Consider the following 25334-nt stretch of genomic DNA (forward strand, 5'->3'; position numbering starts at 1 on the left):
CCCCAAATCAAAACCCTGGTGGACAAAAGCTCATCTGCATATTTAAAGTCACAATGTTTGCAGCATATACGTTTCACCATTAGGATTGTCTGCTATAACTAGCTTTTTCAGATTCGGGGGGGGGGGGCACCTGGGTGGCTCAGTCGGTTAAGCATCCAACTCTTGATTTCGGTTCAGGCCAAGATCTCAGGGTCGTGAGATCTAGCCCTGCATCAGGTTCCACACTCAGCACAGGTCTGCTTGAGATTCTCTCTCTCCCCCCTCTCCCTAAAAATAAATAAATAAAATCTAAAAAAAAAAAATAATCAGACACCTTTCAGTTCTCGTCTGATAGATAAGTAGCACGTATTACCCAGAGATGTTTCTGGTAAACCCAGACCTCAAGGAAGGTCACTGTGGGTCCAAGGAGGGGCCAGCCTCCATGAGGTGCTGGTGGGCACTGGGGTGAGCTGGAGAGGTGAAGATACTGGTGAACTTGAGTGATTCTGGGAGTTCTGGGGTGGGGGGTGTTATAACCATCCCTGACCACGGCACCCCTTGCTAGCTCCATGGGCAAGCCCACAGTTAGCACGTCTGCGAAAGGCATGGCGCTCCGTCTGCACTTTCTAAGGCGTTCTGAGTTACAGGGCACATGCTTCGTGTTGAGAACATAAATGACAACAATAAAAGATGAAGTTCACAAGCAAGTGCCTAATGGAGATGCATGTAATAGCAGGTGATGTCCCTTAGGCTAAAGCGGCCGGCAATAAAGTTCGTGGGGAGGAAAAGAGCTAAATGGAGAAATGGGAAAAATGAGATTACGCTCAAGAAATAAAACTAAAAATGTGAGATCAGGGATACTTTGGAGGTAAAAGCTTTCTCCACTAAACTGTATCAATAAACTGAATTTTATCATCAGTTGCCTTTTGCCACTATTTCCAAAACATATTAGAGTACCCTAGCTTTATAAATTCTGATGATAGGCATAAAGCTTTGTATCTCATGTATACATGCATTCAGGATAGGAGCTCTAAAAATGGTTACTTATCCCAAGATGCAGAGCCCCAGAAGAAAGGAAGGAATTAGGGGTTCCCTCCATGCCAAGCCATGCCTTGCTGTGAGTCAGTCTGCGGTCTGGAGTGCCTCGTGGTCTTTGGTGTATAAATGACACCAAAAGAATTCTCTTGCTTCCTGTTTCTGTGTTTTTGGAGCAGAGCTGGAACTTAAAAGTACTTGTAAAATGATGTGTGTGTGCAGACACCTCCCAGATTTTTAAAAATTTGTATCCCAATTCCTTATGATTGTCTCACCCACATCAAAATTGAGAGCAATATACCTAGGGAGCCTCTTTCACTGAATCTTTCCAAAGCACTCATTTTTTTAAATAATAGAAACAATGATCTTTTTTGCACTCATCTTTCATTGGTTTCTATAGTACTACAGTATGCACTGACAAGCCAAACACCACTGGCCTCGACTGCTTTGGGGACAGCTACAACTGTCCCTTAGGAAACTTGTGACCCAACTGCTGGGAGCAGAGATGGCATGGGGGTGAACCGCGGAGGCTGCTGGTGGGCGGCTGTGCGGTGGGGAGCAGGCAGTGCATCTTACGGGCGGGATGGAGAACCGTGGCTCCCGGGCCAGTGGGTTCAGCACAGGTGGACTAAGAGAGCTACAACTGTATGCACAAGGAGCTTATTGTAGCGTCATCTGCACGGATCTAAACAAAAACAAAATCAAAACCAAGAAAGAACTCATGCATCCACACACAGAGAAATGGCCGATTGACATTACATTCACAGAACGAATCAGTGTAGACATGAGACATTTCTGTGTATATTGACCTACAGAGATGTCCCTCTAGGGACATACAAATTATATGCTTATAGTTTCAGGCTATAAAATCAAGTTGCAGAGTGATATGAATAGTGTGATCCCGTTTGGTTAAAAGGAAGACATAACGCGGGGTGCCTGGGTGGCTCAGTCGGTTAAGCATTTGCTTTCAGCTCAGGTCCTGACCTCAGAGTCCTGGGATCAAGCCCCACATCAGGCTCCCTGCTCAGCAGGAAGTCTGCCTCTCCCTCTCCCCCGCTCATGCTCTTTCTCTCAGATAAATAAATAAAATCTTTAAAAACAAAAAAGGAAGTGATAGCGGAAAGAAGAAGAGAAGGAAGAATGGAGGGAAGGAGGAAAGGAGGAACAAAGAAAATAGCCTATTTGTATATGTTAATAGAAACACTAAGAAATCAAGAAAGAAATGGAAGGATTCACTGCAAACTTTCCTCAGGAGAATGAGGTGGGAGAAGGTATAGCTTATTAACTTTGTCTTTATATATCTCTGCGTTTTCCTTGTTTCAGTGATCATATATTACTTCTTTAATTCCACAGCCTAATGAAACGAAGTAAGAAAATTTAAGTCAATTACACCTGAATAAAGCTGGAAGAAAAGGAGAAGACTTTTCCAAAAAATTAAAAAGAGCTTCTGAGGCATGCTCATGAATAATTCGATTCCAGGTTCCATCCCTCAGGGAGAATAATGAGCCCCTGAGCCTCCCCACTTCTCCTTTTTCCAGGGTGCAGCCTGTGGGGCCAGCGTCGCCCAGTCTGACCCATGTGGTAAAAGCCAACCTCCCCCACGTGGGCCACCAGGGATTTTCAAAGCCCAAGCACATGCATTACCTGATTCCTCTTTCAGTGGCCCTGTGAGGCCAGCGGAGGAAACTGGGACAATTAGGCAGCGATGTGCCCAAGGTCATGCATGGGTCCCACAAGGCGCCATGGTCATATGCCCCCAGTTCCCTTTCGGCTCCCCCGAGACTCTGCAGCAGTCAGCAGCACAGCCAGGGACTCAAAGGAGAGTAGAGCCTTGTCTGGTCCCACAGCCCATGGTCGCAAAGGGAAAAGGAACTTGACAGCAGGAATTTAACTGATTTTCACTTCCATGCCGGGGCTTAGAAGCAAGCTTACCACAAATACTCAGCAATGGAATAGCCAGGGGTTCTGATGGCGGCTGTCATCATTGTGACCACACCTTCCCTCCCTGTGGTGGTTTGCAGTTGACAGAGTACATCAAGGACCACGGCGTTCACAGCCACGGCTGCAGCATATTCCCAATAACAAACTAATACTCCCCCCGCATTTAAGAGTCGAATAGGTCACACTTCTTGAATATTCACCAGGTATGCCATTTGGTCCATTTCAGAGGTAAGGAAACCGAGGCTCAGGCGGGTTCCGTGACAAGCCCAGAGTCACTTGCTTCATACGCAGAAGAGGTGGGACTCTGACACAGACACGGCTGACGCCAGGCCCAGGATCGCCGGCCCGCTCGTGTGCCACATCGATGTGATCGTGACTGTAGACACCATCACAGCCACTCTACACCTTATTCGGATTTAGTTCGAGTTTTCATTCTAATGCTTCAAACCAGGGAATGCAAACTTTTATATATATAGCCCTTCGGTTCTGTTAGTTTGGTTAAATTGGTATGATATTTACAGATCAATCGTAAAATCCGCGGAGGTGAGTAGAACCCCACGGTACTTAACCTTTCCTCTATACAACATGCCGGAGAAAATCACCAACACGAGGCCTCTGTGAGCGAGGCCAAAAGTTCATTGCCGCTGAATAACTGCTTAATTAAATCCCTTTCAGAGAACTGCCACCTCTCGGAAAGGTCAGCCCTGGCTGTGACAGCTGTGTAGATATACACTGGGACAAAGAGGCGGGCGTTGCATATGATTAGGACCAATGAATTTTTAACATCTTGGTAATGATGCTCTCTGGCCCTGTAACTTGATGAACTGATGTATTGCCATGGGGTGGATGAGAAAGAGCAAATAAAACAGCCTACAACCAGAATAGCTTGCTTTTTCTTTCATGAGATGCATAAAACATTGAGGGGGAGGCAGGGCAGGTCTCGAAGAAGCAAAGAGAGAGACAGAGAGACAGAGATGGAGGGAGGGAAAGACAGACACACACACACACAAAGAAGCAAAACAGAGAGAGACAGAGAGACAGAGACATAGAGACAGACACACAGATAGACAGACAGATAGACACGCACACAGATGATTCCTACCCTAGGCATTGGAGAACCATATCTTCCCATCAGTTTCTCTTTATCGTACTGACTTTAGTGGTAACACTGAACAGAGGGCTGTGTTTCATTCACGTTGAATAATGAAGAGCCTTCGTTATTTATTAAGCATGTACTTATAAACGTGTATTAATAAGTGTGTGACCCTTGCTCCTAGTCTCATTTCTCCCCCTTGGGAGCGGCAGTTTTTCAACTCTAAGACTTTGGCCGGGGGGCGGGGGTGGCAAATGATGGCCAGCCAGCGACTCTGCCACTAGATAATGAGCTCAGGGTTAATTAGCAAATCTAAAAAGCACAGATGAGCAGTTTTTCAACTTGAAAAGGACTTATTTTCTAAAAAATCTTCCTTTATTAAAAGAGAATTCTTAAGCTGGAGGAAGGCACCGTGCTCTGGAGGTCCCGGGCCCAGAGGATGTCTAGGGCTATAGGATTGTCACTAAAATTACTCAAGAGCACACACGAGAGGCATGAGGGTGGCAAGATTCTGTTAACATGCAGCTCCAACAAATGCCTAAAATAAATACATTAAAGGCCCCAAATGTATAGGTCCTCTATCTTCCAGAGGGTACCATGAGGTGACCTCCAAGCACCATGGACTCTCAGGGCCTATCATCCTTGTGGCTTCTGGATGAAAGCTAGAAGAGTCCACTCTCCATTGGTTTCAAAGTGGCTGGAGGAGAAGGGGGTCAGGCTCGCCATTCGGAGTGTGCTTGGGAAGGAAGGGGCCCACTCACCATCTGCAGGACGTCGGAAGAGACCATCTGCATGCAGCACATGGCTGTGGCCAACGCGCACACGATGGTGGAGACGACATTGAGGGCACACACGCTGAAGAGGAGATCCTGTGAGAGAAAAAGGCAGCAGAATGTCAGTCTCCACTCGACAACCCAGAAGGCAGATTCTTAGCATTTCCATCAAGGTCCAGAATGAGTGTGACCAATTGCCATCCACCTCATGGAGGTTTTCTTCCGTTGTTTTTTGTTTGTTTGTTTTAATAATCAAGACTGGCCTTTAATAGAGACACATTTGTTTATTCGTCTACAGTGCTGATCAAATTGTTCTTAGACACTGAATGATGTATTTCATACTTTTGATCACTATTAGGCACTCACTGTCTAAGAAAAATCTTGAAATCACTGACATTTAAGTAGGTGGGCAATCTATCAATTACATAATGTAACTTAAAATTTTGAAGACTTTAGTAAAATGCCAAGTTTTTTAATTAAACTTTTTACCTTGAGGTAATGGTAGATTCGCAAGCAGCTGTAAGAAATAATACAGAGAAATCCTGTGGACCCTTTGCTTAGTTTCCTCCATGGTAGCATCTTGCAAAACTATAGACCAGGATTGACATTGATGCAGTCAAGATACAGAACATTTCCATCACCACAAGGATCCCCGCCCCATGTTGACCTTTCAGAGACACACGTACCTCTCTCCCCCTGCTCCAGCTCAATCTCCCATTCCCAATCCCTATCAACCATTAGCCTGGTCTCGATTTTTAGAATTTTTTCCTTTCAAGAATGGTATACAAGTGGAGTCATATAGCACGTAACCTTTCAAAATTGGCTTTTTTCAGCCAGCATACCTCCATCAAGATTCATCCACACCGTTGCATGTGTCAGCAGATCATTCCTTTTTATTGTTGGGCAGTATATTCCATGGTGAATGTACCACCGTTTGCAGTATATTCCATGGTGAATGTACCACCGTTTGCAGTGTATTCCATGGTGAATGTACCACCGTTTGCAGTATATTCCATGGTGAATGTACCACCGTTTGCTTAATCAGGCACCAGATGAGAAATAGCTGGGTGATTTTCCGTTTGGGGCTATTACAAATAAAGCTGCTATGAACGTTTGTGTACATAAGTGTGAACACAAGTTTTTATTTCCCTGGGAAAAATGTCCAAGAGTACAATTGCTGGATCATACGGTAACTGAATGCTTGGTTTTGTAAGAAACTGCCACGTTGTTTTCCAGAGTGGCTGACTCATTTTATGTTCCTACCAAAAGCGTATGAATAATCCAGTTTCTCTGCTTCCCTGCCCACATTTGGTATCACTATTTTTATTTTAGCCATTCTGATAGGTGTGCAATGATATACCAATATAATTTTTTAATGATATTGGTTTTAATTTGCATTTCCTTGATGGCTAGTGCTGCTGAACAACTTTTTTTGTGCTCCTTTGATCTGTATATCCTCTTTGGTGAAGTGTCTGTATCTTTTGCCCATTTTCCAATAGAATCGTTTGCTTTTTTATTGAATTTTGACAGTCCTTTTGTGTTTTACATCCTGTCTTTTGTCAGATACGTGGTTTGCAAATATTTTTCCCCACTCCGTAGCTTGTCTCTTCTTCCTCTTCACATAAGTTTCACAGAACAGAAGTTTCATGTTCATAAAGTCCAGCTTACCAGCTTACTTTTATGGATCATGTTTTGGTGTCAAGATTTTCTCCTATATTTTTTTCTGAAGTTTTTATAGTTTTATATTTTACATTTAAGTGTGTGATTTATTTTGAGGTAATTTTTGAATAAAGTGAGGGTTAGGTTGAGGTTTATTTTTGTGTTTCTACTTTTAATCTTGACATGTTCATTGCTAGATATAGAAATGTGGTTTATATATGTATATTTATCTGGTATCTTGTGACCTTGGGATTTATGTAGACAGTGAGGCCATATGCAAATGTTTTATTTCTTCTTTTCCAATTTGTATGCCTTTATTTCTTTTCTTTTTTTCTTTTTCTTTTCTTTCTTTCTTTTTTTTTGCCTTACAGCACTAGCTAGAATTTCAAGTATTACGAATAAGAATAAGAGGAATAAGATGGTGAAATTGGATATCTTTGTCTTGAGCTCTATCTCAGAGGGTACGCTTCGTCGAGTTTTAACTGTCCAAGTACAATTCATTCCTCTTTAGGAAATTAACTATCAAATCCATAAATAGAAAAAAAAAATAACCATGATTCACAAAAATGACCAAAGATTAGTATACAGGAATACCTTGGAGATACTGGAGGCTGAGTTCCAGATCACTGCAATAAAACAAACATTGCAGTAAAGTGAATCAAATGCATTTTTTTTTTGGTTTCCCAGTGGTATAGAAGTTATGTTTACACTATACTATAGTCTGTTAAGTATGCAATAGCATTATATCTAAAAAATGTACATATCTTAATTTTAAAATACTGTATCGCTAAAAAGTGTTAACATCATCTGGGCTTTCAGCAAGTTGTAATCATTTTACTGGTGGAGGGTTTTGCTTCCGTGTTGATGCCTGCTAATTGGGCTATGGTTGCTGAAAGTTAGAGTGGCTGAGGCAATTTCTTAAAATAAGACAACCAAGTTTGCTGCATTGACTGATTCTTCCTTTCATGAAAGATTTCTCTGTAGCATGTGATGTTGTTTGACAGCATTTTATCCACAGAACTTCTTTCAAAATCGGAGTCAATCAATCCTCTCAAACTCTGTCACTGCTTTATCAACTAAGTTGACGTACTATTCTAAGTCTTTTATTATCATTTCAACAATCTTCACAGCATCTTCTCCAGGAGTAGATCGCATCTTGAGAAATCCTTTTTTTGTTCATCCATAAAAAGCAACTCCTCCTTCATTCAGGTTTTCTCATGAGAGTACAGCAATTCAGTCCCATCTTCAGGCTCCACTTCTAATTCTAGGTCTGTGGCTGTTTCTACCACATCTGCAGTTAGTTCCTCTACTGAGGACTTGAACGCCTCAAAGTCATCCAGCTAAATCAGGGCTAAATCAGTTTCTCCCAAACTCCTGTTTATATTGATATTTTGACCTCTTCTTGTGAATTATGAATGTTTTTAATGGCATCTAGAATGGTGAATTGTTTACAGAAAGTTTTCAACCGACTTTGTGCAGATCCATTAAAGGAATCACAATCTACAGCAGCCACATATAAGCTTAGGAAACGTATTTTTTTCGACTGTTCTGAAAAATACTTTATTTTTTATTGCAGTTCTGTACTGTAGTTAACATACAGTGTTATTGGTTTCAGGTGTACAATACAGTGATTCAACAATTCGATACATCACCCAGTGCTTATTATGACAAGTGCCCACCTTAATCCCCATCACCTATTTCACCCATCCTCCAACCCACCTCCCCTATGGTAACCATCAGTTTGTTCTCTAGAATTAAGAGTCTGCTGCTTGGTTTGTCTCTCTTCCTTTTTCTTTTGCTCATTTGCTTTGTTTCTTAAATTCCACATATGAGTGAAATCCTATGGTATTTGTCTTTCTCTCACTGACTCTCTTGTTTAGCATTGTACTCTCTAGCTCTATCCATGTCATTGCAAATGGCAAGATTTCATTCTTTTTCATGGCCGAGTAATATTCCATTGCATTTATATACACACCACATCTTCTTTATCTACTCATCTATCAATGGACGCTTGGGCTGCTTCCATAATTTGACTATTGTAAATAATGCTGCTATACACATAGGGCTATGTGTATCCCTTTGTTTTAGTGTTTTTGTATTTTTTTGGGTACTCTGTTGTGCGATTACTGGATCATAGGGTAGCTCTATTTTTAACTTTATGAGGAACCTCCATACTGTTTTCCAGAGTGGCTGCACCAGTTTGCATTCCTACCAACAGTGAAAGAAGGTTCCCCTTTCTCCACATCCTCACCAACACTTACTGTTTCTTGTGTTCTTGATTTTAACCATTCTGACAGGTGTGGGGTGATACCCCACTGTGGTTTTGATTTGCATGAAATGTATTTCTTAAATAACAAGACTTGAAAGGCAAAATTGCTCCTTGACCTGTAGGCTGCAGAATGGACGCTATGTTGGCATGAAAACAACATTAATTTCATTATACATCTCTCTCAGAGTCAGTCTGTCTTTTGAATCTTTGAAGCCAGGCATCAGCGTTTTCTCTCTAGCTGTAAAAGTCCCTGATGGCATCTTCTTCCAAAAGGAGGCTGTTTTGCCTACATTGAAAATCTCCTGGTGAGGGTAGCCACCTTCACGAATTACCTGATCCAAATCTTCTGGATAACTGGCTGCAGCTTCCGCATCAGCATCTGCTGCTTCACCTTGTACTTTTATGTTAGGAGATGGCTTCTTTCCTTAAACACCATGCACCAACCTCTGCTAGCTTCTAACTTTCCTTCTGCAGCTTCCTCACCTCTCTCAACCATTGTATAATTGAAGAGAGTTAGGGCCTGGCTCTGAATTAGGCTTTTGCTTAAGGGAATGTTATGGCTGGTTTGATCTTCTATCCAGACCTCTGAAACATTCACCATATCAGCAGTAAGGCTGTTTTGCTTTCTGATCATTCGTGTGTTCACTGGAGTAGCGCTTTTAATTTCCTTCAAGAACTTCTCCTTTGTATTCACAAACTGGATAACTGGTGCAAGGGGCCTAGCTTCTGGCCTATCTCAGCTTTCGACATGCCCTTTTCACTAAGCTTAATCATCTCTAGCTTTTGGGTTAAAGTGAGAGACATGCAATTTTCCTTTCACTTGAACACTTAGAGGCTGTTGTAGAGTTCTTAACTGGCCTAATTTCAACATTGCTGTGCCTCAGGAAAAAAGGAGGCCCAAGGAGAGAGAGTGAGCCAGGGAATGGCTGGTCAGTGATCCAGTCAAACTACATATAATATTTATCAATTAAGTTCACCATATTATATTATGGGCATGGTTTGTGGTACCCTAAAATAATCCTAATAGTAACATCGGGGATCACTGCTCACAGATCACCATAACAAATACAATAATAATAAAAGTTTGAAATATTGTGAGAATTGCCAAAAAGTGACAGACATGAAGTGAGCAAATGCTGTTGGAAAAATGTTGCCAATAGACTTGCTCAATGCAGGGTTGCCACAAACCTTCAATTTGTAAAAAACACAGTATCTGAAAAGTGTAATAAAATGAAACACAATAAAACAAGGTGTGCCGGTAATGATATGTCCTCCAATTCAACCTTATTCATATAAAAATGTACAAAATACTGTACATACTCAGAAAGCTATTAGGAAAAATGGATCTTTCACCTAAAGACCATGGTATTAATGAGGGTAGTTTCGATGATCTAATCAAGGGGTTAACAAATCCTCAAGAGGAGGTGGGAAATACTCATTGTATTTCCTCATTGAATGCATCATATATGCATTCGGTATGTATCCAAATGGCTTTGTCTGGGAGCATTCCCAATGGTTTACTCTTACGTACATGAACCCATGTGTTATAATCTGTACCGTCCTTTAAGAAAGTTCCCCAATCTCCTGTAAATTACTGTCATCACCAAGTCTTTGTGCAATCCCTTTCCCTGCTCATTTGTTCTCAAAGCTGCCTTGTAAAATAGCCAAAAGGAGAGTGATTATGATAATATTATAGGGGACAAAGTTAACATACCGTGTTTAAACAGATCCCCAAGGTTAAATTGTTCAATGACAATGTGAAGACAGAGAAGATTCTTGTTTATAAGATTTGTTAGGCAGAACTGAGCAGGGTTCAGTCTAGGGCTAATTATTCCCCACTCTTGAGGTAAGAATGTTCCGGTCACTCTGAACAACGTGGGAACAGGTGCTACTCTCAGACCTGCACCAGAAACTGTTTCTAAATCTTTTTCTGTGGTTCTTTTCTGAGACTCCAACAGTTTCTTCCTGTGCATGGGCTAATCAAAATCCAACTGAGTACTCCAGGGGGGTCCCCCGAAGATCCCAGAGTTCTCTCTCCTCTACTACTCTGTCCTGGGAACTCTAGTCCCCAGGTTTTAGTCCCCCTAGGACTCTTAGCTCTGTGTCCCTAACTCTGGGAGTCTGCAGGGATTCTCCTGAGTTCTCCTTCCCTGTGCTGTGACCTGGAGGCTTTCGAGGCTGTAAGCTGGGGCTGCCATAGGGCTCACCTCATTTGTTGACCATATCTCAAGATCACTGTCCTCATTGCCTGATGTGTCTTCATATTTTGTCCGTTTTGGTTTTTCTTGGCTGGGAGAGTGGGGAGTTGTTTCAGGTGGGAGACTAAATCCAGTTTCTATAATTCCATCTTGGCCAAAAGCTCTTGGTAGCTTTTTTTGTTTTCATTTCCTAAGGGGTTGTAGCAGGGCTTAGACCACTGCTTAAGTATTCTGTGCAATAATACTGTGGCCATCTCAAGTGTCCTCCCTGCTCCTGCAGCCACTAAGGATGGAACAGGATGGCAGCTCAATTGCGTTTAAAGCGCGTGCACAGATGTGGTTGGAAAGAATCTAAGGAGCTTGGATTTTATTCTCTAAGTGATGAGATACCTCTGAAGATGTGTTGATGTTGGGAAAGAGATAATGCAGCCTATTTTCACAAATGATTGAGAAAGACACCTTTTGTAGGGCCGAGCACAGAGGCCGGGATGTAACAGGTGCACAGTAAACATGTGTTGAAATAAGAGACTGGAAACATGGGGGTGACCATCTCACCACCACTACAGAAGGGTGAAACCAGAGCACATGGAGGAAGCATGGAGACTGGGAGTCTGACAGTGACTTTGAAGCTGAAACCAACAGGGCATGGCCATTGGTTGGGGACAGACTGGGATGAGGGAGAAGAATAGGTAGGAGATGATTCCAAGGCATACGTCGTGAGTGGGACCATGATGCCAGCAGTGTGCCAGGGGCCTGAGGGAAATGGGCAGTCTTCAAAGGAGAATAACCAATGTGGTCTGGGACGTGTAAAGCTGGTTGCGAGGGACCTGCCCACACAGATGGTCGTGATCTGTTGGAAAGGTGGGTCTGGAGCTCATGATGGAGGTCAGGATGGGAGATGCAGACTAGGTGTCATCCCTACAGAATCAAGATGTGCCTTCCCCTGTAGGTGCCCTTGATGTATCTGATGGCCTGGGGTTCACTCATTCCCTCATTCCCTTCTCCAGACCCACCAGCCCGCAGGGAATTAGGGTGCTCCAGACTCCCTAGAGAAGAGGGCATACTTGGATGAAATTATCATTCTTGCCTTAAAAATACATCAGAGAGCAACCTGAGATAGTAAGTAGAAATCTTAATTTATCTCTCAGGGGGCAATTCAAAAGTAGAACCAATATAGTGACATCTCCTAATATACCATAACCAAAAATATAATCAATACCTTAATTTTATCCTCAATCTAAAAATATGAACTTTATTGACCACATATTCTACTGTCATTAAAACGAATGCCCTTCTGAAAAGAACATTAATTTTTGTATATACTCTCATTTGCAACCAAATAAAACTACACAAACACACAAAACCAAACACAAATCACAATCTTTTTTTTGAATATGCATCATGCGGCCAACAACTGCTTTATGTCTCATGGAGTGTATTCATTTGAAACACACACCAAAAAGACTCTTATTTTCTTCTTCCAGCTGTTAAAATGCTTGGCTTTTTTTTTTCTAGATAACAGCACACCACCTGGAATTATGCTTATGTGTTTCTTTGGAATCTCCTTCTGGCTTAAATAATGCCTTTACTTCCGCCCATTGACAGCTTTATCAGAGAATCCTCTGCAAGCACTGAAATCCATGTTCTATAAAATATTTTTATAAGGTCATTCAAATGGCAAGTGTGAAAACAAGGCAGGTCTTTCACCGCAGATGCTAAGTTTTGCTGCCAGCCATCAAGGATACTTACTCTAATACAATTTACCATTGTCCAGAGGACAAATGGTCTTACATTCATTTCTATTAGCTCACTGACCAGTTTTTTTCCCCACATGTTTTTTTCTTTCTTTGAATAAAGAAAGAGATCCCATAGGAGACCATTATCAGCCAAAGTGTAATGATAGAAGGTAAGGAAAGGCTCATAGCATAAAGATTAAGTGATGAGACCAGAGCCAACAGTAATTTCGTGTCTTACAATTAAGGGATGGGAGTTGGGCTTTATCAAAATTATCCTATTGAAACTTATCAATTACTCAATGCAGGGATGTCTGTCTTAGTGGGTCTTTCATGGCAGGAATGGGACACAAATGTGGAAAAACAAGATGTTAGAAAATGTGGGTGAAAGCGGTGGGGAGTAGGACAAGAGAAACTATGCTTGTGGCTGTCCTGCTCTGTTCCAGGTGGATAGGGTCAAGCTCGGTGACTTCCGGAGCTTAGAACCTCCTGCATTAAAGCACAAGGTACACGCACAATTGGATTGTTCTGCTCTGAGCATGAGGCAATTATACGAAGATTTCAAAATTCTGAAAAGGTATTTCTCATGTCACCAGCTTGAACTGAAGCATCCTCTGTAGGTCTTTTCCATCTGCTCCTCCCCTCCCAAACCCAGTGCCTGCCCATCTATGGCCTTCATTAGCACATATATTCCTGGACAACTTACCCCAGCTTCCCAACTGCTCTCTCTCTGATTCTCCCTATCTAGCTGGAGTATTTAAAAGACTTCTCTAATTACAATTCTTTCTTATGTTTCTCTGCCTCTTGGATCCAAATGTGACTCTACTTTCAAGGTCCAGGTCGAATCTCATTTCCTTCAGTATCTTCTTCTCCAACAGCTGATACCCCAAGGAATTTTTCCTTCTTTTAACCCACAGGGCGACCTGCACCATATATTCTTTATTGCACTGTGATATTAGACCTTGGTCATGGACTGTTACCTGACATTTAATGCAGATCTATGTTGGGAGAGGCAATCTGCCATAGGCCCTGAGCATGCCTGGAAGTTTCTGATAGGCATGCCAAGAAGATAAATCATCATTGACTGCTCTTTACCCCACCCATTTCCCAGTGTTTTGTTTGCAACAAGCAACCTTGAGGAAGGAGGTAGCATTGCCCCTCGACAAAGCATAGGCTTATTACAAATGCAGCAAATTGCCCAGACTAAGTGCTTCTCTCCCATAATGTGGCCCACTTCATGTGCAGGCATCCATCATGGGCCGTTGGCATTGTCCCAAGAGACTTGAGGGGCACAGGGAACTGACACAAACCAACAGGAAGCTCTGGCAATCACTTTTGCCATGAGTAATAATGTCCTTTGTCTCTGAACCAGGAGTCTCATGTCTTCTGCCAGAGAAGTAACAGTAAACTCAAACAGGCGACTTTGTTAGCTTAAAGCAGGTAAAAAGCTTTGACCCTGAACAGTTCCTAACAATATATTTCCATCTTCATTTTGAGAGGACAGCACGAACAGAGAACCAGTCTTCTGTTACTGTCTATAATAGAATACCTCGTTCAAAATAAGCAACTGGTAAACATTTGAAAATGTAGGGGATATTTCATTGGTCTCTTCTGAATATTAGGGTTCAGACTGGAAGGAAATGATATGCTGACTTTCCAAATTTCCAACCATACACAGAGAAAAATTCACCATCACCCAAATAAATTAATGGATAAGCAAGACTCTGTACAAGAACTCTTGATGGTAGTATGATCTCTCTGTGTGTGTGTGTGTGTGTGTGTGTGTGTGTGTGTAAAATTTGTGACTTCTATTTTCCATAAAATTTCTCAAGTGACAAGCACATCCTGGAACAGATACCAGGCCATTTAATTTGTCTCTATAGAAAGTAGTTCTTGCAGACAGAGGTCTTCGTGGCTGGCTTGAATACTGATCTTAGAAAAGGAGCTAAAATTAGGCTGTCATATGAAGAAGGTAAGTGATTCATGGAGGAATCTGTGAAAGTTATTATTTCAAGATGCAAACATTCTACTTAGGATCCCTACAAATTTAAGTGAATTTTGGCCTTGCTTTGGTCTCTCAGGCACCATCAATAACACACGTACTACTAGAAGAGGACAGGTTTGCTTCTCATACAATATGTGCTGTTTGTTCAATGGCACTTTTAACTTTGAGCAAGGACTCATGAGGAGATTTACATTCTCCACAAAGGTGCAGAATCGCACCTTATTTGGTAATTCAAAACCTGTCCTCTGCCCTCCTAAGCAATTGCTTTTAGTTTCTTGTTGGTGGATATAAATTCCTTAGATAACTACATAAATAACTGTAATTCACAGACTAATTATTTTCTTACAATTCTATCAAATTTTAAGATCAAGAAAACAATTTGCCATGTTCCTGAAATTCAAGAAATGGTAATCAGGTAAAAAATAAGTTTCTCTACCTGTGTGCACGTGCACACATGTGTATTAGCACATATATGTATCTTTGTATATGTATATTAATTTTTTTAAAATTTCCTTTTGATTTTCTCCTTGACCCAGTGCTCATTTAAGAGCATGTTAGTTTCTACATATTTGTGAATTTTCCTGTCTTCCTGCTGTTACTGATTTCTAATTTCATTTTATCATGGTCAGAAGAGATACCTGGTAGGATTTCAATCTTCTTAAGTTTGTTAAGACTTGTTTTGTGCCCTAACATGTAATCTATCCTGGAGAATGTTCCGTGTATTCTTTTTCTGATGAATGAAAAGCTCTGTACGTGTCTGTTAGGTCTATTTTGTTCAAGTCCAATGCTTCTTTATCGATTTTCTGTCTGGATGTTCTATTCACTATTGAAAGTGGCGTATTGAAGTCTACTATTATTGTTTGCTGATTTCTACTTTCAAATTTGTCAATATTAGTTTATATACACAGGTGCTGTGATGTTGAGTGCACATATATTTACAACTGCTATATCTTCCTGTTGAATTGACCTTTATCAATGATCTTTGTCTATAAACAGTTTCTGACCTAAATTCTACCTTGTCTGATATATAAGTATTGCCACCCCCACTTTCTTTGGTTACCATTTGCATGGACTATCCTTTTCCATCCCTTCACTTTGAGCCTATGTGTGTCCTTGAATATAAAGTGAGTTTCTTGTAGGCAGCACAGAGATGGATATTGGGTTTTTTTTAAATCCATTCAGTCACTCTGTATCTTTTTATTGGGGATTTAGTCCATTTAGATTTAAAGTAATTATTGCAAGGGAAAGATTTACTAATGCCACTTTGTTAACTGTGTTCTGTTTGTTTTGTAGGCCTTTGCTCCTTTCTCCCTCCCGTACCATCTTCTTTTGTGTTTCAGTCTTCTGTTTTTTGTAGTGATAGGCCTTGATTCCTTTTTCTTTTACTTTTAACTTTTATAGGTATTTTCTTTGTGGTTACCAAGAGGCTTACATAAAATATAGTTCTAAGAGTATGTATATATTTGTAAAATATATCTTTCCTATATATTCCTTTATAACATATATTTTCCCATAAATTCTGAATTTCTAAAAACTCACTGTGAGAAGGGCCATATGCACCCCAATGTTCATAGCAGCATTGTCCACAATAGCTCAATCGTGGAAGGAGCCGAGATGCCCTTCAACAGATGACTGGATTAAGAAGTTGCGGTCCATATATACAACGGAATATTACTCAGCTATCAAAAAGAACGAGTTCTCAACATTTGCTGCAACATGGATGGCACTGGAGGAGATAATGCTAAGTGAAATAAGTCAAGCAGAGAAAGACAATTATCATATGGTTTCTCTCATCTGTGGAACATAAGAACTAGGAAGATCGGTAGGAGAAGAAAGGGATAAAGAAAGGGGGGTAATCAGAAGGGGGAATGAAACATGAGAGACTATGGACTCTGAGAAACAAACCGAGGGCTTCAGAGGGGAGGGGGGTGGGGGAATGGGATAGACTGGTGATGGGTATTAAGGAGGGCACGTATTGCATGGTGCACTGGGTGTTATACGCAACTAATGAATCATCGAGCTTTACATCAAAAACCAGGGATGTACTGTATGGTGACTAACATAATATAATAAAAAAATATTATTATGGAAAAAAAAAGACTGCTCACCAGTAAAACATAGGTGAGCAATGGTAATCAACAAACAACTCCTACAACATGCAGAAAATCTACACTTAGAAACACTGTTTGGAATTTGTCAAACAAGTATTAAAATTTTATTCAAATGAAAAATAAATAAATAAATAAATACAAATAAAGACTCACTGTGATTCTAATCAGCCTCTAGCTTTAAAACAATGTCAAACAAAACATTACCATATATTTCTATGAAAGAAAAAATAAGTGTTGTCAAGAAATCTTTGGAAAAGAAGACGGGCTTTGCACACGTCAAAATGTACCACGCAGCTACAATCACAGAATGGTGTGGTACTGATAAGGGAACAGGAGAGCCCAGGTATAGATTCTTATCATAACGATGGCACATTGTATAACTTGTGTTGGCATCACTGACTATTAAAAAAAAACAAGACAAATCTGGATATGAAAAGAGCAAGAGAGGAAAATTCTTCCTTGTGAACCTAGAGATAAAAATGCTAAGCAAATGACTGAAAAACTAAATCCAATAGCGTATTAAAAACTGCATTATGAGGGGCACCTGGGCGGCTCAGTCAGTTGAGTGTCTGACTCTTGACTTTAGCTCAGGTCATGATCTCAGGATCCTGAGATTGAGCCCTGTGTAGGGCTCCACGCTCAGCAGGGAGCCTTCTTGAGATTCTCTCTCTCTCCCTATCCCTCTGCCCCACCCTGTTTGTGCGCTCTCTCTCTTGCGCTCTAAAAAAACCAAATAAATACATCTTTTAAAAAGTATGATTTTATAATAGCAACAAAAATACTCAAGAATATAGAAAAATGGATGAAATGATAAATAATATATTGAGAATAAATGATGAGATAGGAAGACTCAATATCATTAACATGTTAATTCTCTACAAATTAATTTTTGAACCTAATGGAATCCAAATAAATATTGTAACAAGGTTCTGTGTATGTGTGTATTGACTGACAGGATGACTCTAAAATCCAGAGAGCAGAGCATAAGGCCAAGAGTTGCCATGGCAGACTTCCACTTCAGGTAGTATGGCTGGCAGATTTCCTGAGATGGGGCCCTCCTGCTGAAGAACAGATTCCAAATAATGTATGGTTCTTTTTTTTTTTTTTTAAAGATTTTATTTATTTATTCGACAGAGATAGAGACAGCCAGTGAGAAAGGGAACACAAGCAGGGGGAGTGGGAGAGGAAGAAGCAGGCTCATAGCAGAGGAGCCTGATGTGGGGCTCGATCCCATAACGCCGGGATCACGCCCTGAGCTGAAGGCAGAGGCTTAACCGCTGTGCCACCCAGGCGCCCCCCAAATAACGTATGGTTCTTGATGTATTGCTGACCTTGCAGAAAATAGAGGAGATCTCCAAAGACCTCATTTTCACTCCTCCTTCCAAATTTAAGGAACTTATGAACCAAAGCCGGAGCTGGAAAATGTGAGCAGAGAGCAAGTATAGGAACAGGATTGTCCTGAAGGTAACTGCTAATACCAGAACTTGGATTTGGTTCTTTGGGCTAGCAGTAAAAAGGGTCAATTGAATAGAAACTCCAGAATTAAGCTCAGAGACTTGGCTTCCAGGCTCCCAGGAGAGGCAAAGATGAATTGCTTTTGGAGGAAATAGTCCTCAATTTAGGTCCACAGGATTCCTATACATTAAGATCAAGCAGATAGGAGTTCTCATTCAGAAATCATCCTATATATGAGGACATGAGCCACCCAGCAGCGGCAGGCATCGGAAAGAATAAACTACAGATATAGATTCTAACAGACTTCAAATACCAGAGTTGTTAAAGACATGGAGTACAGAACAGCTATGTTATATGTTTAAGGAAACATTAAGAAATGGACACACAAAGATGGATAATGAATAGAGATGACCAGAATGAACAGATCTTTTTTTTTTTTTTTTTTTCCAGCTGGAGGTTAGCTCTCGGTTGCCTAAGCCATCTCTCCTGGGTACCAACTCTTATAAAGGTACATCTGAAATAAATTTAGACTTTATTTTTTTATCTCCCCTTGTATGGAAAAATAGCATAATTAATCTATCATTGATTTGGAGTATGCTAATTCTTTATTAGTTTATTAAGAGTCATTATCCAGTATGCTATTGGCTTGTGAAATTCACACAGCAAACCTGCATTAAATAATTATGCAAAGGCAAAAAAATGAATAGGTAGATCTAAAAATTATTTAAAAGGTTCAACAAATTTGTTTAGTTTTGATAGTTTAAGGCAGAGGTAAGATTTCAAAGATTTAATAGCTGGTACAGCTTGAGCACAGACAAGCAGGTGGAGCTTAGCACAGACAGGGTGTCAGCCATAATGCCCTAGCGGCTGGATCCTGGAAGGTCCTGGGATCCAGGAAAAAGCTCAGGGCAGAAGGAATGGTGGATATCAAATGTGAGGACTACATATTAGCACTCATGGGAGGGAAAAATAGCTCTACGTTGGGGTACATTTATAAGTTTAAATTCTACCACTAGCAAGTCTTATTATGAAAGTATAGTCATTAAGACAGTGTAGTACCAACAGAGGAAAAAGAAGATTCATTCATATAAACAAAACAGTGAGCCTGGAAAAGGATGCAAATAAATATTAGAACTTGATGCATAACAGATGGAGGAAAGAAGATTTTTGTGAAAAGAACGAACTCTTCAATAACCAATGTGAAAATAATTGGTTATTCATACATCATACTCAAAAATCAATTCCATATGGATGAAGGAGGACATAAATATGAAAGGAAAAATTAAATAAAATAAATATATGAGGATAGCTTTATGTTTTCAAAATAGGGATGGGTTTCTAAAACAAGACAAAAAACAAACCTCACACAAAACAATTAAAAAGATAACCATTAGGAAAATAGGCAATAGACATAAAAGATAATTCTCAAAAAAGGAAACATAAATGATAACTATCTGAAAAGATGATCTATTTCAGTCATAGCTGGAAATCCAAACTGAGATCATAAAATACCTTTTGTATGCCTGTGAGATTGGCAAAATACATTTAAAAATGCCAAATACTGGTGATGAGGATCAATGAGGACTCTAACAAATTTCTGATGGGAGTAAAAACTGATACAATCACTTTGGCAAATAACTGGGCACCATCTCCTAACATTGAATATTTGCAACAATCCTACTCCTGAGACTATTGTCGTAAGAAGCTCTTACCACGTGTACCATGAGACATATGCACAGGTGTCCATTTAGACCAGTATTGTTACTAACAGCAAACAACTGGGACCCACTGTGTCCTTCACAGGGGAAGTGATGAATACATTGTGTTATGTTCACAGATAGAATGTTCCACGGCCATGACAATGAATGAATTATAACTACACACAACAACATGGATTAATTTTAAGAAAATAAGTAGTAAATACTCATATAATATGTCACTTATAAAGCTAAAGAAAAAGCACAAAACTCAACAATATTCAGTATAGGCATATATGCCTATGTGATTAAACTATAAAAAAATAACCAAGGAACAAAAAGTATAAAATTCAAGATGGTAGTTCCCTTGCTGGAGAAGGACACAGGTAGATGCCAAGGACTGGTGATATTCTAGAGTCCCAGGTGTGCATTTCATTATTATGCATTATAATCTATAGAATACTTACCCTATTGTTGTATCCATTATTTTTTAAAAGATTTTATTTATTTGGGAGAGAGAGAGACAGCACGAGCAGGGCGAGGGGTGACCCAGACTCCCCGCTGAGCAGAGAGCCCACACTGAGATCATGACCTAAACCAAAGGCAGACGGTTAACTGACTGAGCCACCAAGGTGCCCCTATTGTTGTATTGCATTAAAAGATACTAAATGGAAACTTTTAAAAAAACAAGGTGAAAGAATCTGCCCCCACAAGATATCAAGATCTATCATAAAAGCAGAGTGATAAAAAGCAGAAAAATAGACTAAGGGAGCAGAAGAGTTCACAGAAAGAACCGCATGTGTGTGGATCATAGACAGAAGGCAAATCAGTAGGAAAAGGACAGTGATAATACACCGTAGGGCTACAAAGACCGAGGTCCACCTGCGCACACGTCTGCGTAGGCATCCATCCGTCTCTGTGGTCAGGCTCCTGGCAGGACGCAGCTGGTATACTTGAGTACTGAGTATTGAGACTGACTATAGAAAATTTCGCGAATAATCTCTGTGGACAGGGTTGAACAAACCAATGAATGGCAAATCATCCAGCAACAGGCAACAACAGGGAGCTGTTGGCACCCCAGGCTTGAGGGAACAAAGGAAGGGAGCCATGTTAGCAGGGCCCAGTAAAAGTATAGTCAAGACAGGGGGCCCCTTCACATGAGCTGGGGCTACAGGTAAAAACCCACGGTCTGTGAGAAGGGGAGGCTGGAAATAGATGTCCTGATTTCTCTTCCCACCCTCCAGTCTCCTGCTGGTGCCTCTCACTGGGGAAACCCAACTAGATGCCAGAGGGATGGAGTCTGAGTGCTTCAGTATACAGGGGTCAGCCTTGAGCTGATAATGGAGGGAGGGGCTGGGGTAAAGAGAAATAGCCAATAATCAGTAACTAGCATATATTATCTATTTATGTGATATATTAATTGAAAAAAGCAAAGTTGCTAATACTATTAATAAGCTCCTGCTCTATGTTAAAATATTTATATATATTTATAAAATATTTATAAATGAGTATTGTGCAGAAAAATGCGTAGAATAGAAGATACCTATTTTAAGATTCTCTACCTAACATCTTTCAATCGTCTACCTATTTTTTAAAACGTTCACAATGGTATTGCTTTTATAATAGAAAGAAAGAAAGAAAGAAAGAAAGAAAGAAAGAAAGAAAGAAAGAAAGAGAAAAGAAGGGAGGGAGTGAGGAAGGAAGGAAAAGAAAGAAAGGAAGGAAAAGAAAGAGAAAGAAAGAGAGAAAGAAAGAAAGAAAGAAAGAAAGAAAAAGGAAGAAAGAATGAAAGAAAGAAAGAAAGAAAGAAAGAAAGAAAGAAAGAAATATTGCTTTTATAATAAATATTCAGTGAGGTTCTATCTTAAATCAATAGAGTATTGAGGAAAAGCCCTAAAATTCACTGTATAAAACTCCTTTCAGAGTAGTTTTGGGGATCTGTCTTCTCTCCACATTGAGAAGGTTACACCCAGTCCGTCCCTAATGCTCTAAGTTTTCTCAAATAAATGCAAAATAGTTGACAGGGAAAAGAAAAACCAACAGATGACAAGTGTTTTAAACCCATCTTCCAGGCAAGAGAAGTTTTATTGGCAATGATCAGTTTTAGATGTTTCATCCGCCAACATAACAACTTCAGAACAAATGCTCTGAGAAGAAAAGCAGAGGCACGGGTGGCTGATGGCTTGTTCCTGGTTCCTCATGGTGAAGCAGGGCCAAGAAAGCCAATGTGGAGCAAAGCTGCCTCCCGCGGTCGGAGCCGCTTCACGCTGAGCCAAAGTTTAAAAAGGAGTGTCTGTCAAATCTGGTGGTGCCGGAAGCTTAGCTTACTCCTCACATCAGGTGAGGTTCTGAAAAGATTCCATTGGCCACACGAAGGTGCTAAGCCAGCGCCCGGGGCAGGCAAATTCTTCCACGCCAGGCAGGGATGAGGCCACCCTGGGGACACCTCATGGGTGTGGAACCCAGTGTCCTCACAGCTCCTGGCAAGTCCCGGTGCGAGGGGGAGCCGTCAGGGGCATGGACTGCTGGAGATGAGAGAAAGCATGGCTGACCCTCCGAATAAGGGGTACAACGGATGCCATGGGAAACCAACCACACACACCGTCTACACAGAGCCACCACAGGAGCCGAGGAATCAGCCTGATCAAGGGCAGGCATGGCAGGCCCATCCTGACAGAAGAACAAGGCTGCTTCACTCATCCCTTCACCTGCCAATGCCCCGGAGGGCCTAGGACCCCAGGAGGACAAGATGGAGGTGTCCCAGGCCTCACTCCACAGCTGTGAGTGTGGAGAGAGTAGAGAGGGACCACCACAGAGAAGGGGGCACCTGACCTGCATGTGGAGTGGAGCTCTGATGGAGACCAAACTCAATGTCAAGAGCTGAAGGTGACCAGAAGTGAGAGAAACTGCCCACGCACGTCATTCCAGAAAGGAGAGTCCATGAGGCCCAGTTGGAGGCAGTGGTGGGACAACGACCCCCAAGCACTCGAGTCATGTGAGGGAGCTCTGCAAGGCACGGGGCCCAGTGGCCACAAAGGCGGCCCAAGGGGCGGCTCGGAGGGGGTGATTAGGTACTTACAAAATGTCTCAAGTAAAATGACAATGCGCCATGAGATGTTTTCTTTGTTTCCATGTAAAACGATTTGCAAGGGGAATCTTAGAAAAGAAAAAGACCAACAACCCTGGGGCTTCAGACACTACATGGTGTGCTCACTGGAAAGCCATTTAGAATCTTCTTTTGTGTGAAACCACTCTTGTCACCTTTAACCCTGACTGTGGAGATCTGGAAGCCAATACTGACCAAGTGTACGAAAGGCCCCCGGCGCAGGGCTGCGGGGCACACTCTGGTTAACCTTGATTGACTTCAATTACTGTGCCTCATCTCCTACTGCAAAATAATTCTCCAAGGAGACAAAGAGCAGTGGAGTGCTTTCGCTCACCAAAGTACCCTTAATGTACCTCTTTTGCTTCAGAAATGAAGACCAATTAGATTTGAGCCTGCTTAAAAGAAATTCTTTCAGGAATCAATTAGTTGGCCCTATAAATCCATACAGTCACAAGGCCAGGGACCTATCTGGACTTGAGGAATTAGATCAAAACGGCAAATTGTTACTCCCTCGTTATTTATTGATTTAGTTTTGATTATGAAGGACAGTAACTGATTGAGTCGTTTATCTGGGTAAGCGCCAGACTAATCCGGTATCCGCTTGGTGCCTCTCTTGTTGAAGTCCATGGAGAGTGGTTCCACAGCCATCTGGAGGGGGCCAGCTGGAGGGGGAGGTCAGCAAGTGAGGAGATTTGGACACACAAGGGCCCGGTCTACAGTACTCGTACAGAGGTCCACACCTTTGTACATGGCCACACCTGGTGTAGGCCAAGGGGTAGGACGGAGAAAACAAGTAGGCGCCCCATTACCAAGGCATGACAAGCAAAGTCTGTGGGGGAAGGAAGATGGGGCATGGAGAGGATCATAGGAACACAGGCCCTCTTGCCTTTCCACAACATCCTTTATTCTTGCTTAACCAAAACGCCGTCTGCATGGTTGGTGGAACCAAAAATCCCAGCGTCCTCCTTGATTCCACTTGTCCCGCATACCCCATGTCCAAACCTTTCTTGGTAGCTGACAACACAGCCACCAAGGTCCCCAGAAATCTCTCCTCTGCTTGTCTTCCAGCAGAGCCTTCATCCTCCCCTCAGACTGGTGGTGGGGGGTGTCTCCCGATTCCCCGGGGTCCATTCCTGCCACCTGCAGTGTCCCCTCCAAGAGCCTCCAGGGTACCTGCTTCCAGTCCCTTCTAGCTTCAAGTCCATGAAGGATGTCTGCAGCAGCTGGACAAAATCTACACTGCTTCCCTGGCCTGTCACTCTCTCCATCCCCCTTTCTGCCTCACCGCCATGGTGGCATCCTCCCGTTCTTTCCACTGGCCAGCTCCTAGGCAGCCATGACCAAAACAAGTAAGTTAGTCACCTGTAAACACTATGAAGCATTTCCAGGTATTAAACACTTACAATAATTACCTGTATTTACATTACTTTCTAATGTTAATTAAATTTTTAGTTGCTTTAAAATGTTCTAGAATCTTATTTAGCAAGTACAGAAACAATTGATTTTAACTATGTATATGTGAAAACTCTATAGTTAAAATTAATCTCTTGATAGCTGAAAGGAAGGAGGGAAGGAAGGAAGGAAGGAAGGAAGGAAGGAAGGAAGGAAGGAGGGAAGGAAGGAAGGAAGGAGGGAAGGAAAGAAGGAAGGAAGGAAGGAAGGAAAGAAAGAAAGGAAAGGAAGAAAAGAAAGAAAGTAGTTCGTTCCACTCATTTAGGTGAATGGGGAAATATTTAGGATTCAGAAAATAGAGCAGACCTTATTTTGGGAATTATTTTAAAAGGAAAATAGGATAACCATAAACCTCAAAGAAAAATTTGCAAATGAGGGCCTGTTAAGTTTGCAATTTCCTGAATAAAGACATCTACAGACAGGACTTGGTTGTAGGCACTGCCCCTGAGTTTTCGGATGTGTCCTCACACACCAGGAGAACCCCACGAGCCACTCATCGCTTGTGTGTCAATGTTGATTTCATGGAGGATGACACATTATTTTCCCCCATGTATCAAAATGACAATTCATTCCTTGCATGACAGGAGAATGGGACTGCAAGGTAGCTTCACTGACATTTTATTCAGCTGGTAAGAAAGGGACCAACTGCCTTCCCCAGGAGTCTGTCGAAATTAGAAACACCTCATACCCAGAGCCCTAAAGCTTTGCTTTGTAAAGCAAGAACTTCTCTTCACAGACTAGTTCAGAGGCAGAATACACAGCACGCTAAGGCCTTTCACCTGGCCTGCTTGGTAAAGGGGACTTAGGCAACACAAGATACTCTGTTCA

General features: G+C 41.5%; 1 protein-coding gene across 2 annotated transcripts in view; it reads right to left on the reverse strand.

Annotated features, from left to right (window-relative positions):
* FAM189A1 (family with sequence similarity 189 member A1) overlaps positions 1-25334 on the reverse strand; it is a 454124-nt gene that overhangs the window by 21680 nt on the left and 407110 nt on the right. For both annotated transcript variants that reach the window (XM_040642676.1, XM_040642675.1), the window contains one exon: positions 4810-4917. In XM_040642676.1, the coding sequence (XP_040498610.1) occupies positions 4810-4917 (108 nt within the window). The remainder of the gene's footprint in view (positions 1-4809; positions 4918-25334) is intronic.

The sequence above is a fragment of the Ursus maritimus genome, unplaced genomic scaffold (assembly GCF_017311325.1).
Source record: "Ursus maritimus isolate PB19 unplaced genomic scaffold, ASM1731132v1 scaffold_27, whole genome shotgun sequence".
Lineage (NCBI taxonomy): Eukaryota > Metazoa > Chordata > Mammalia > Carnivora > Ursidae > Ursus > Ursus maritimus.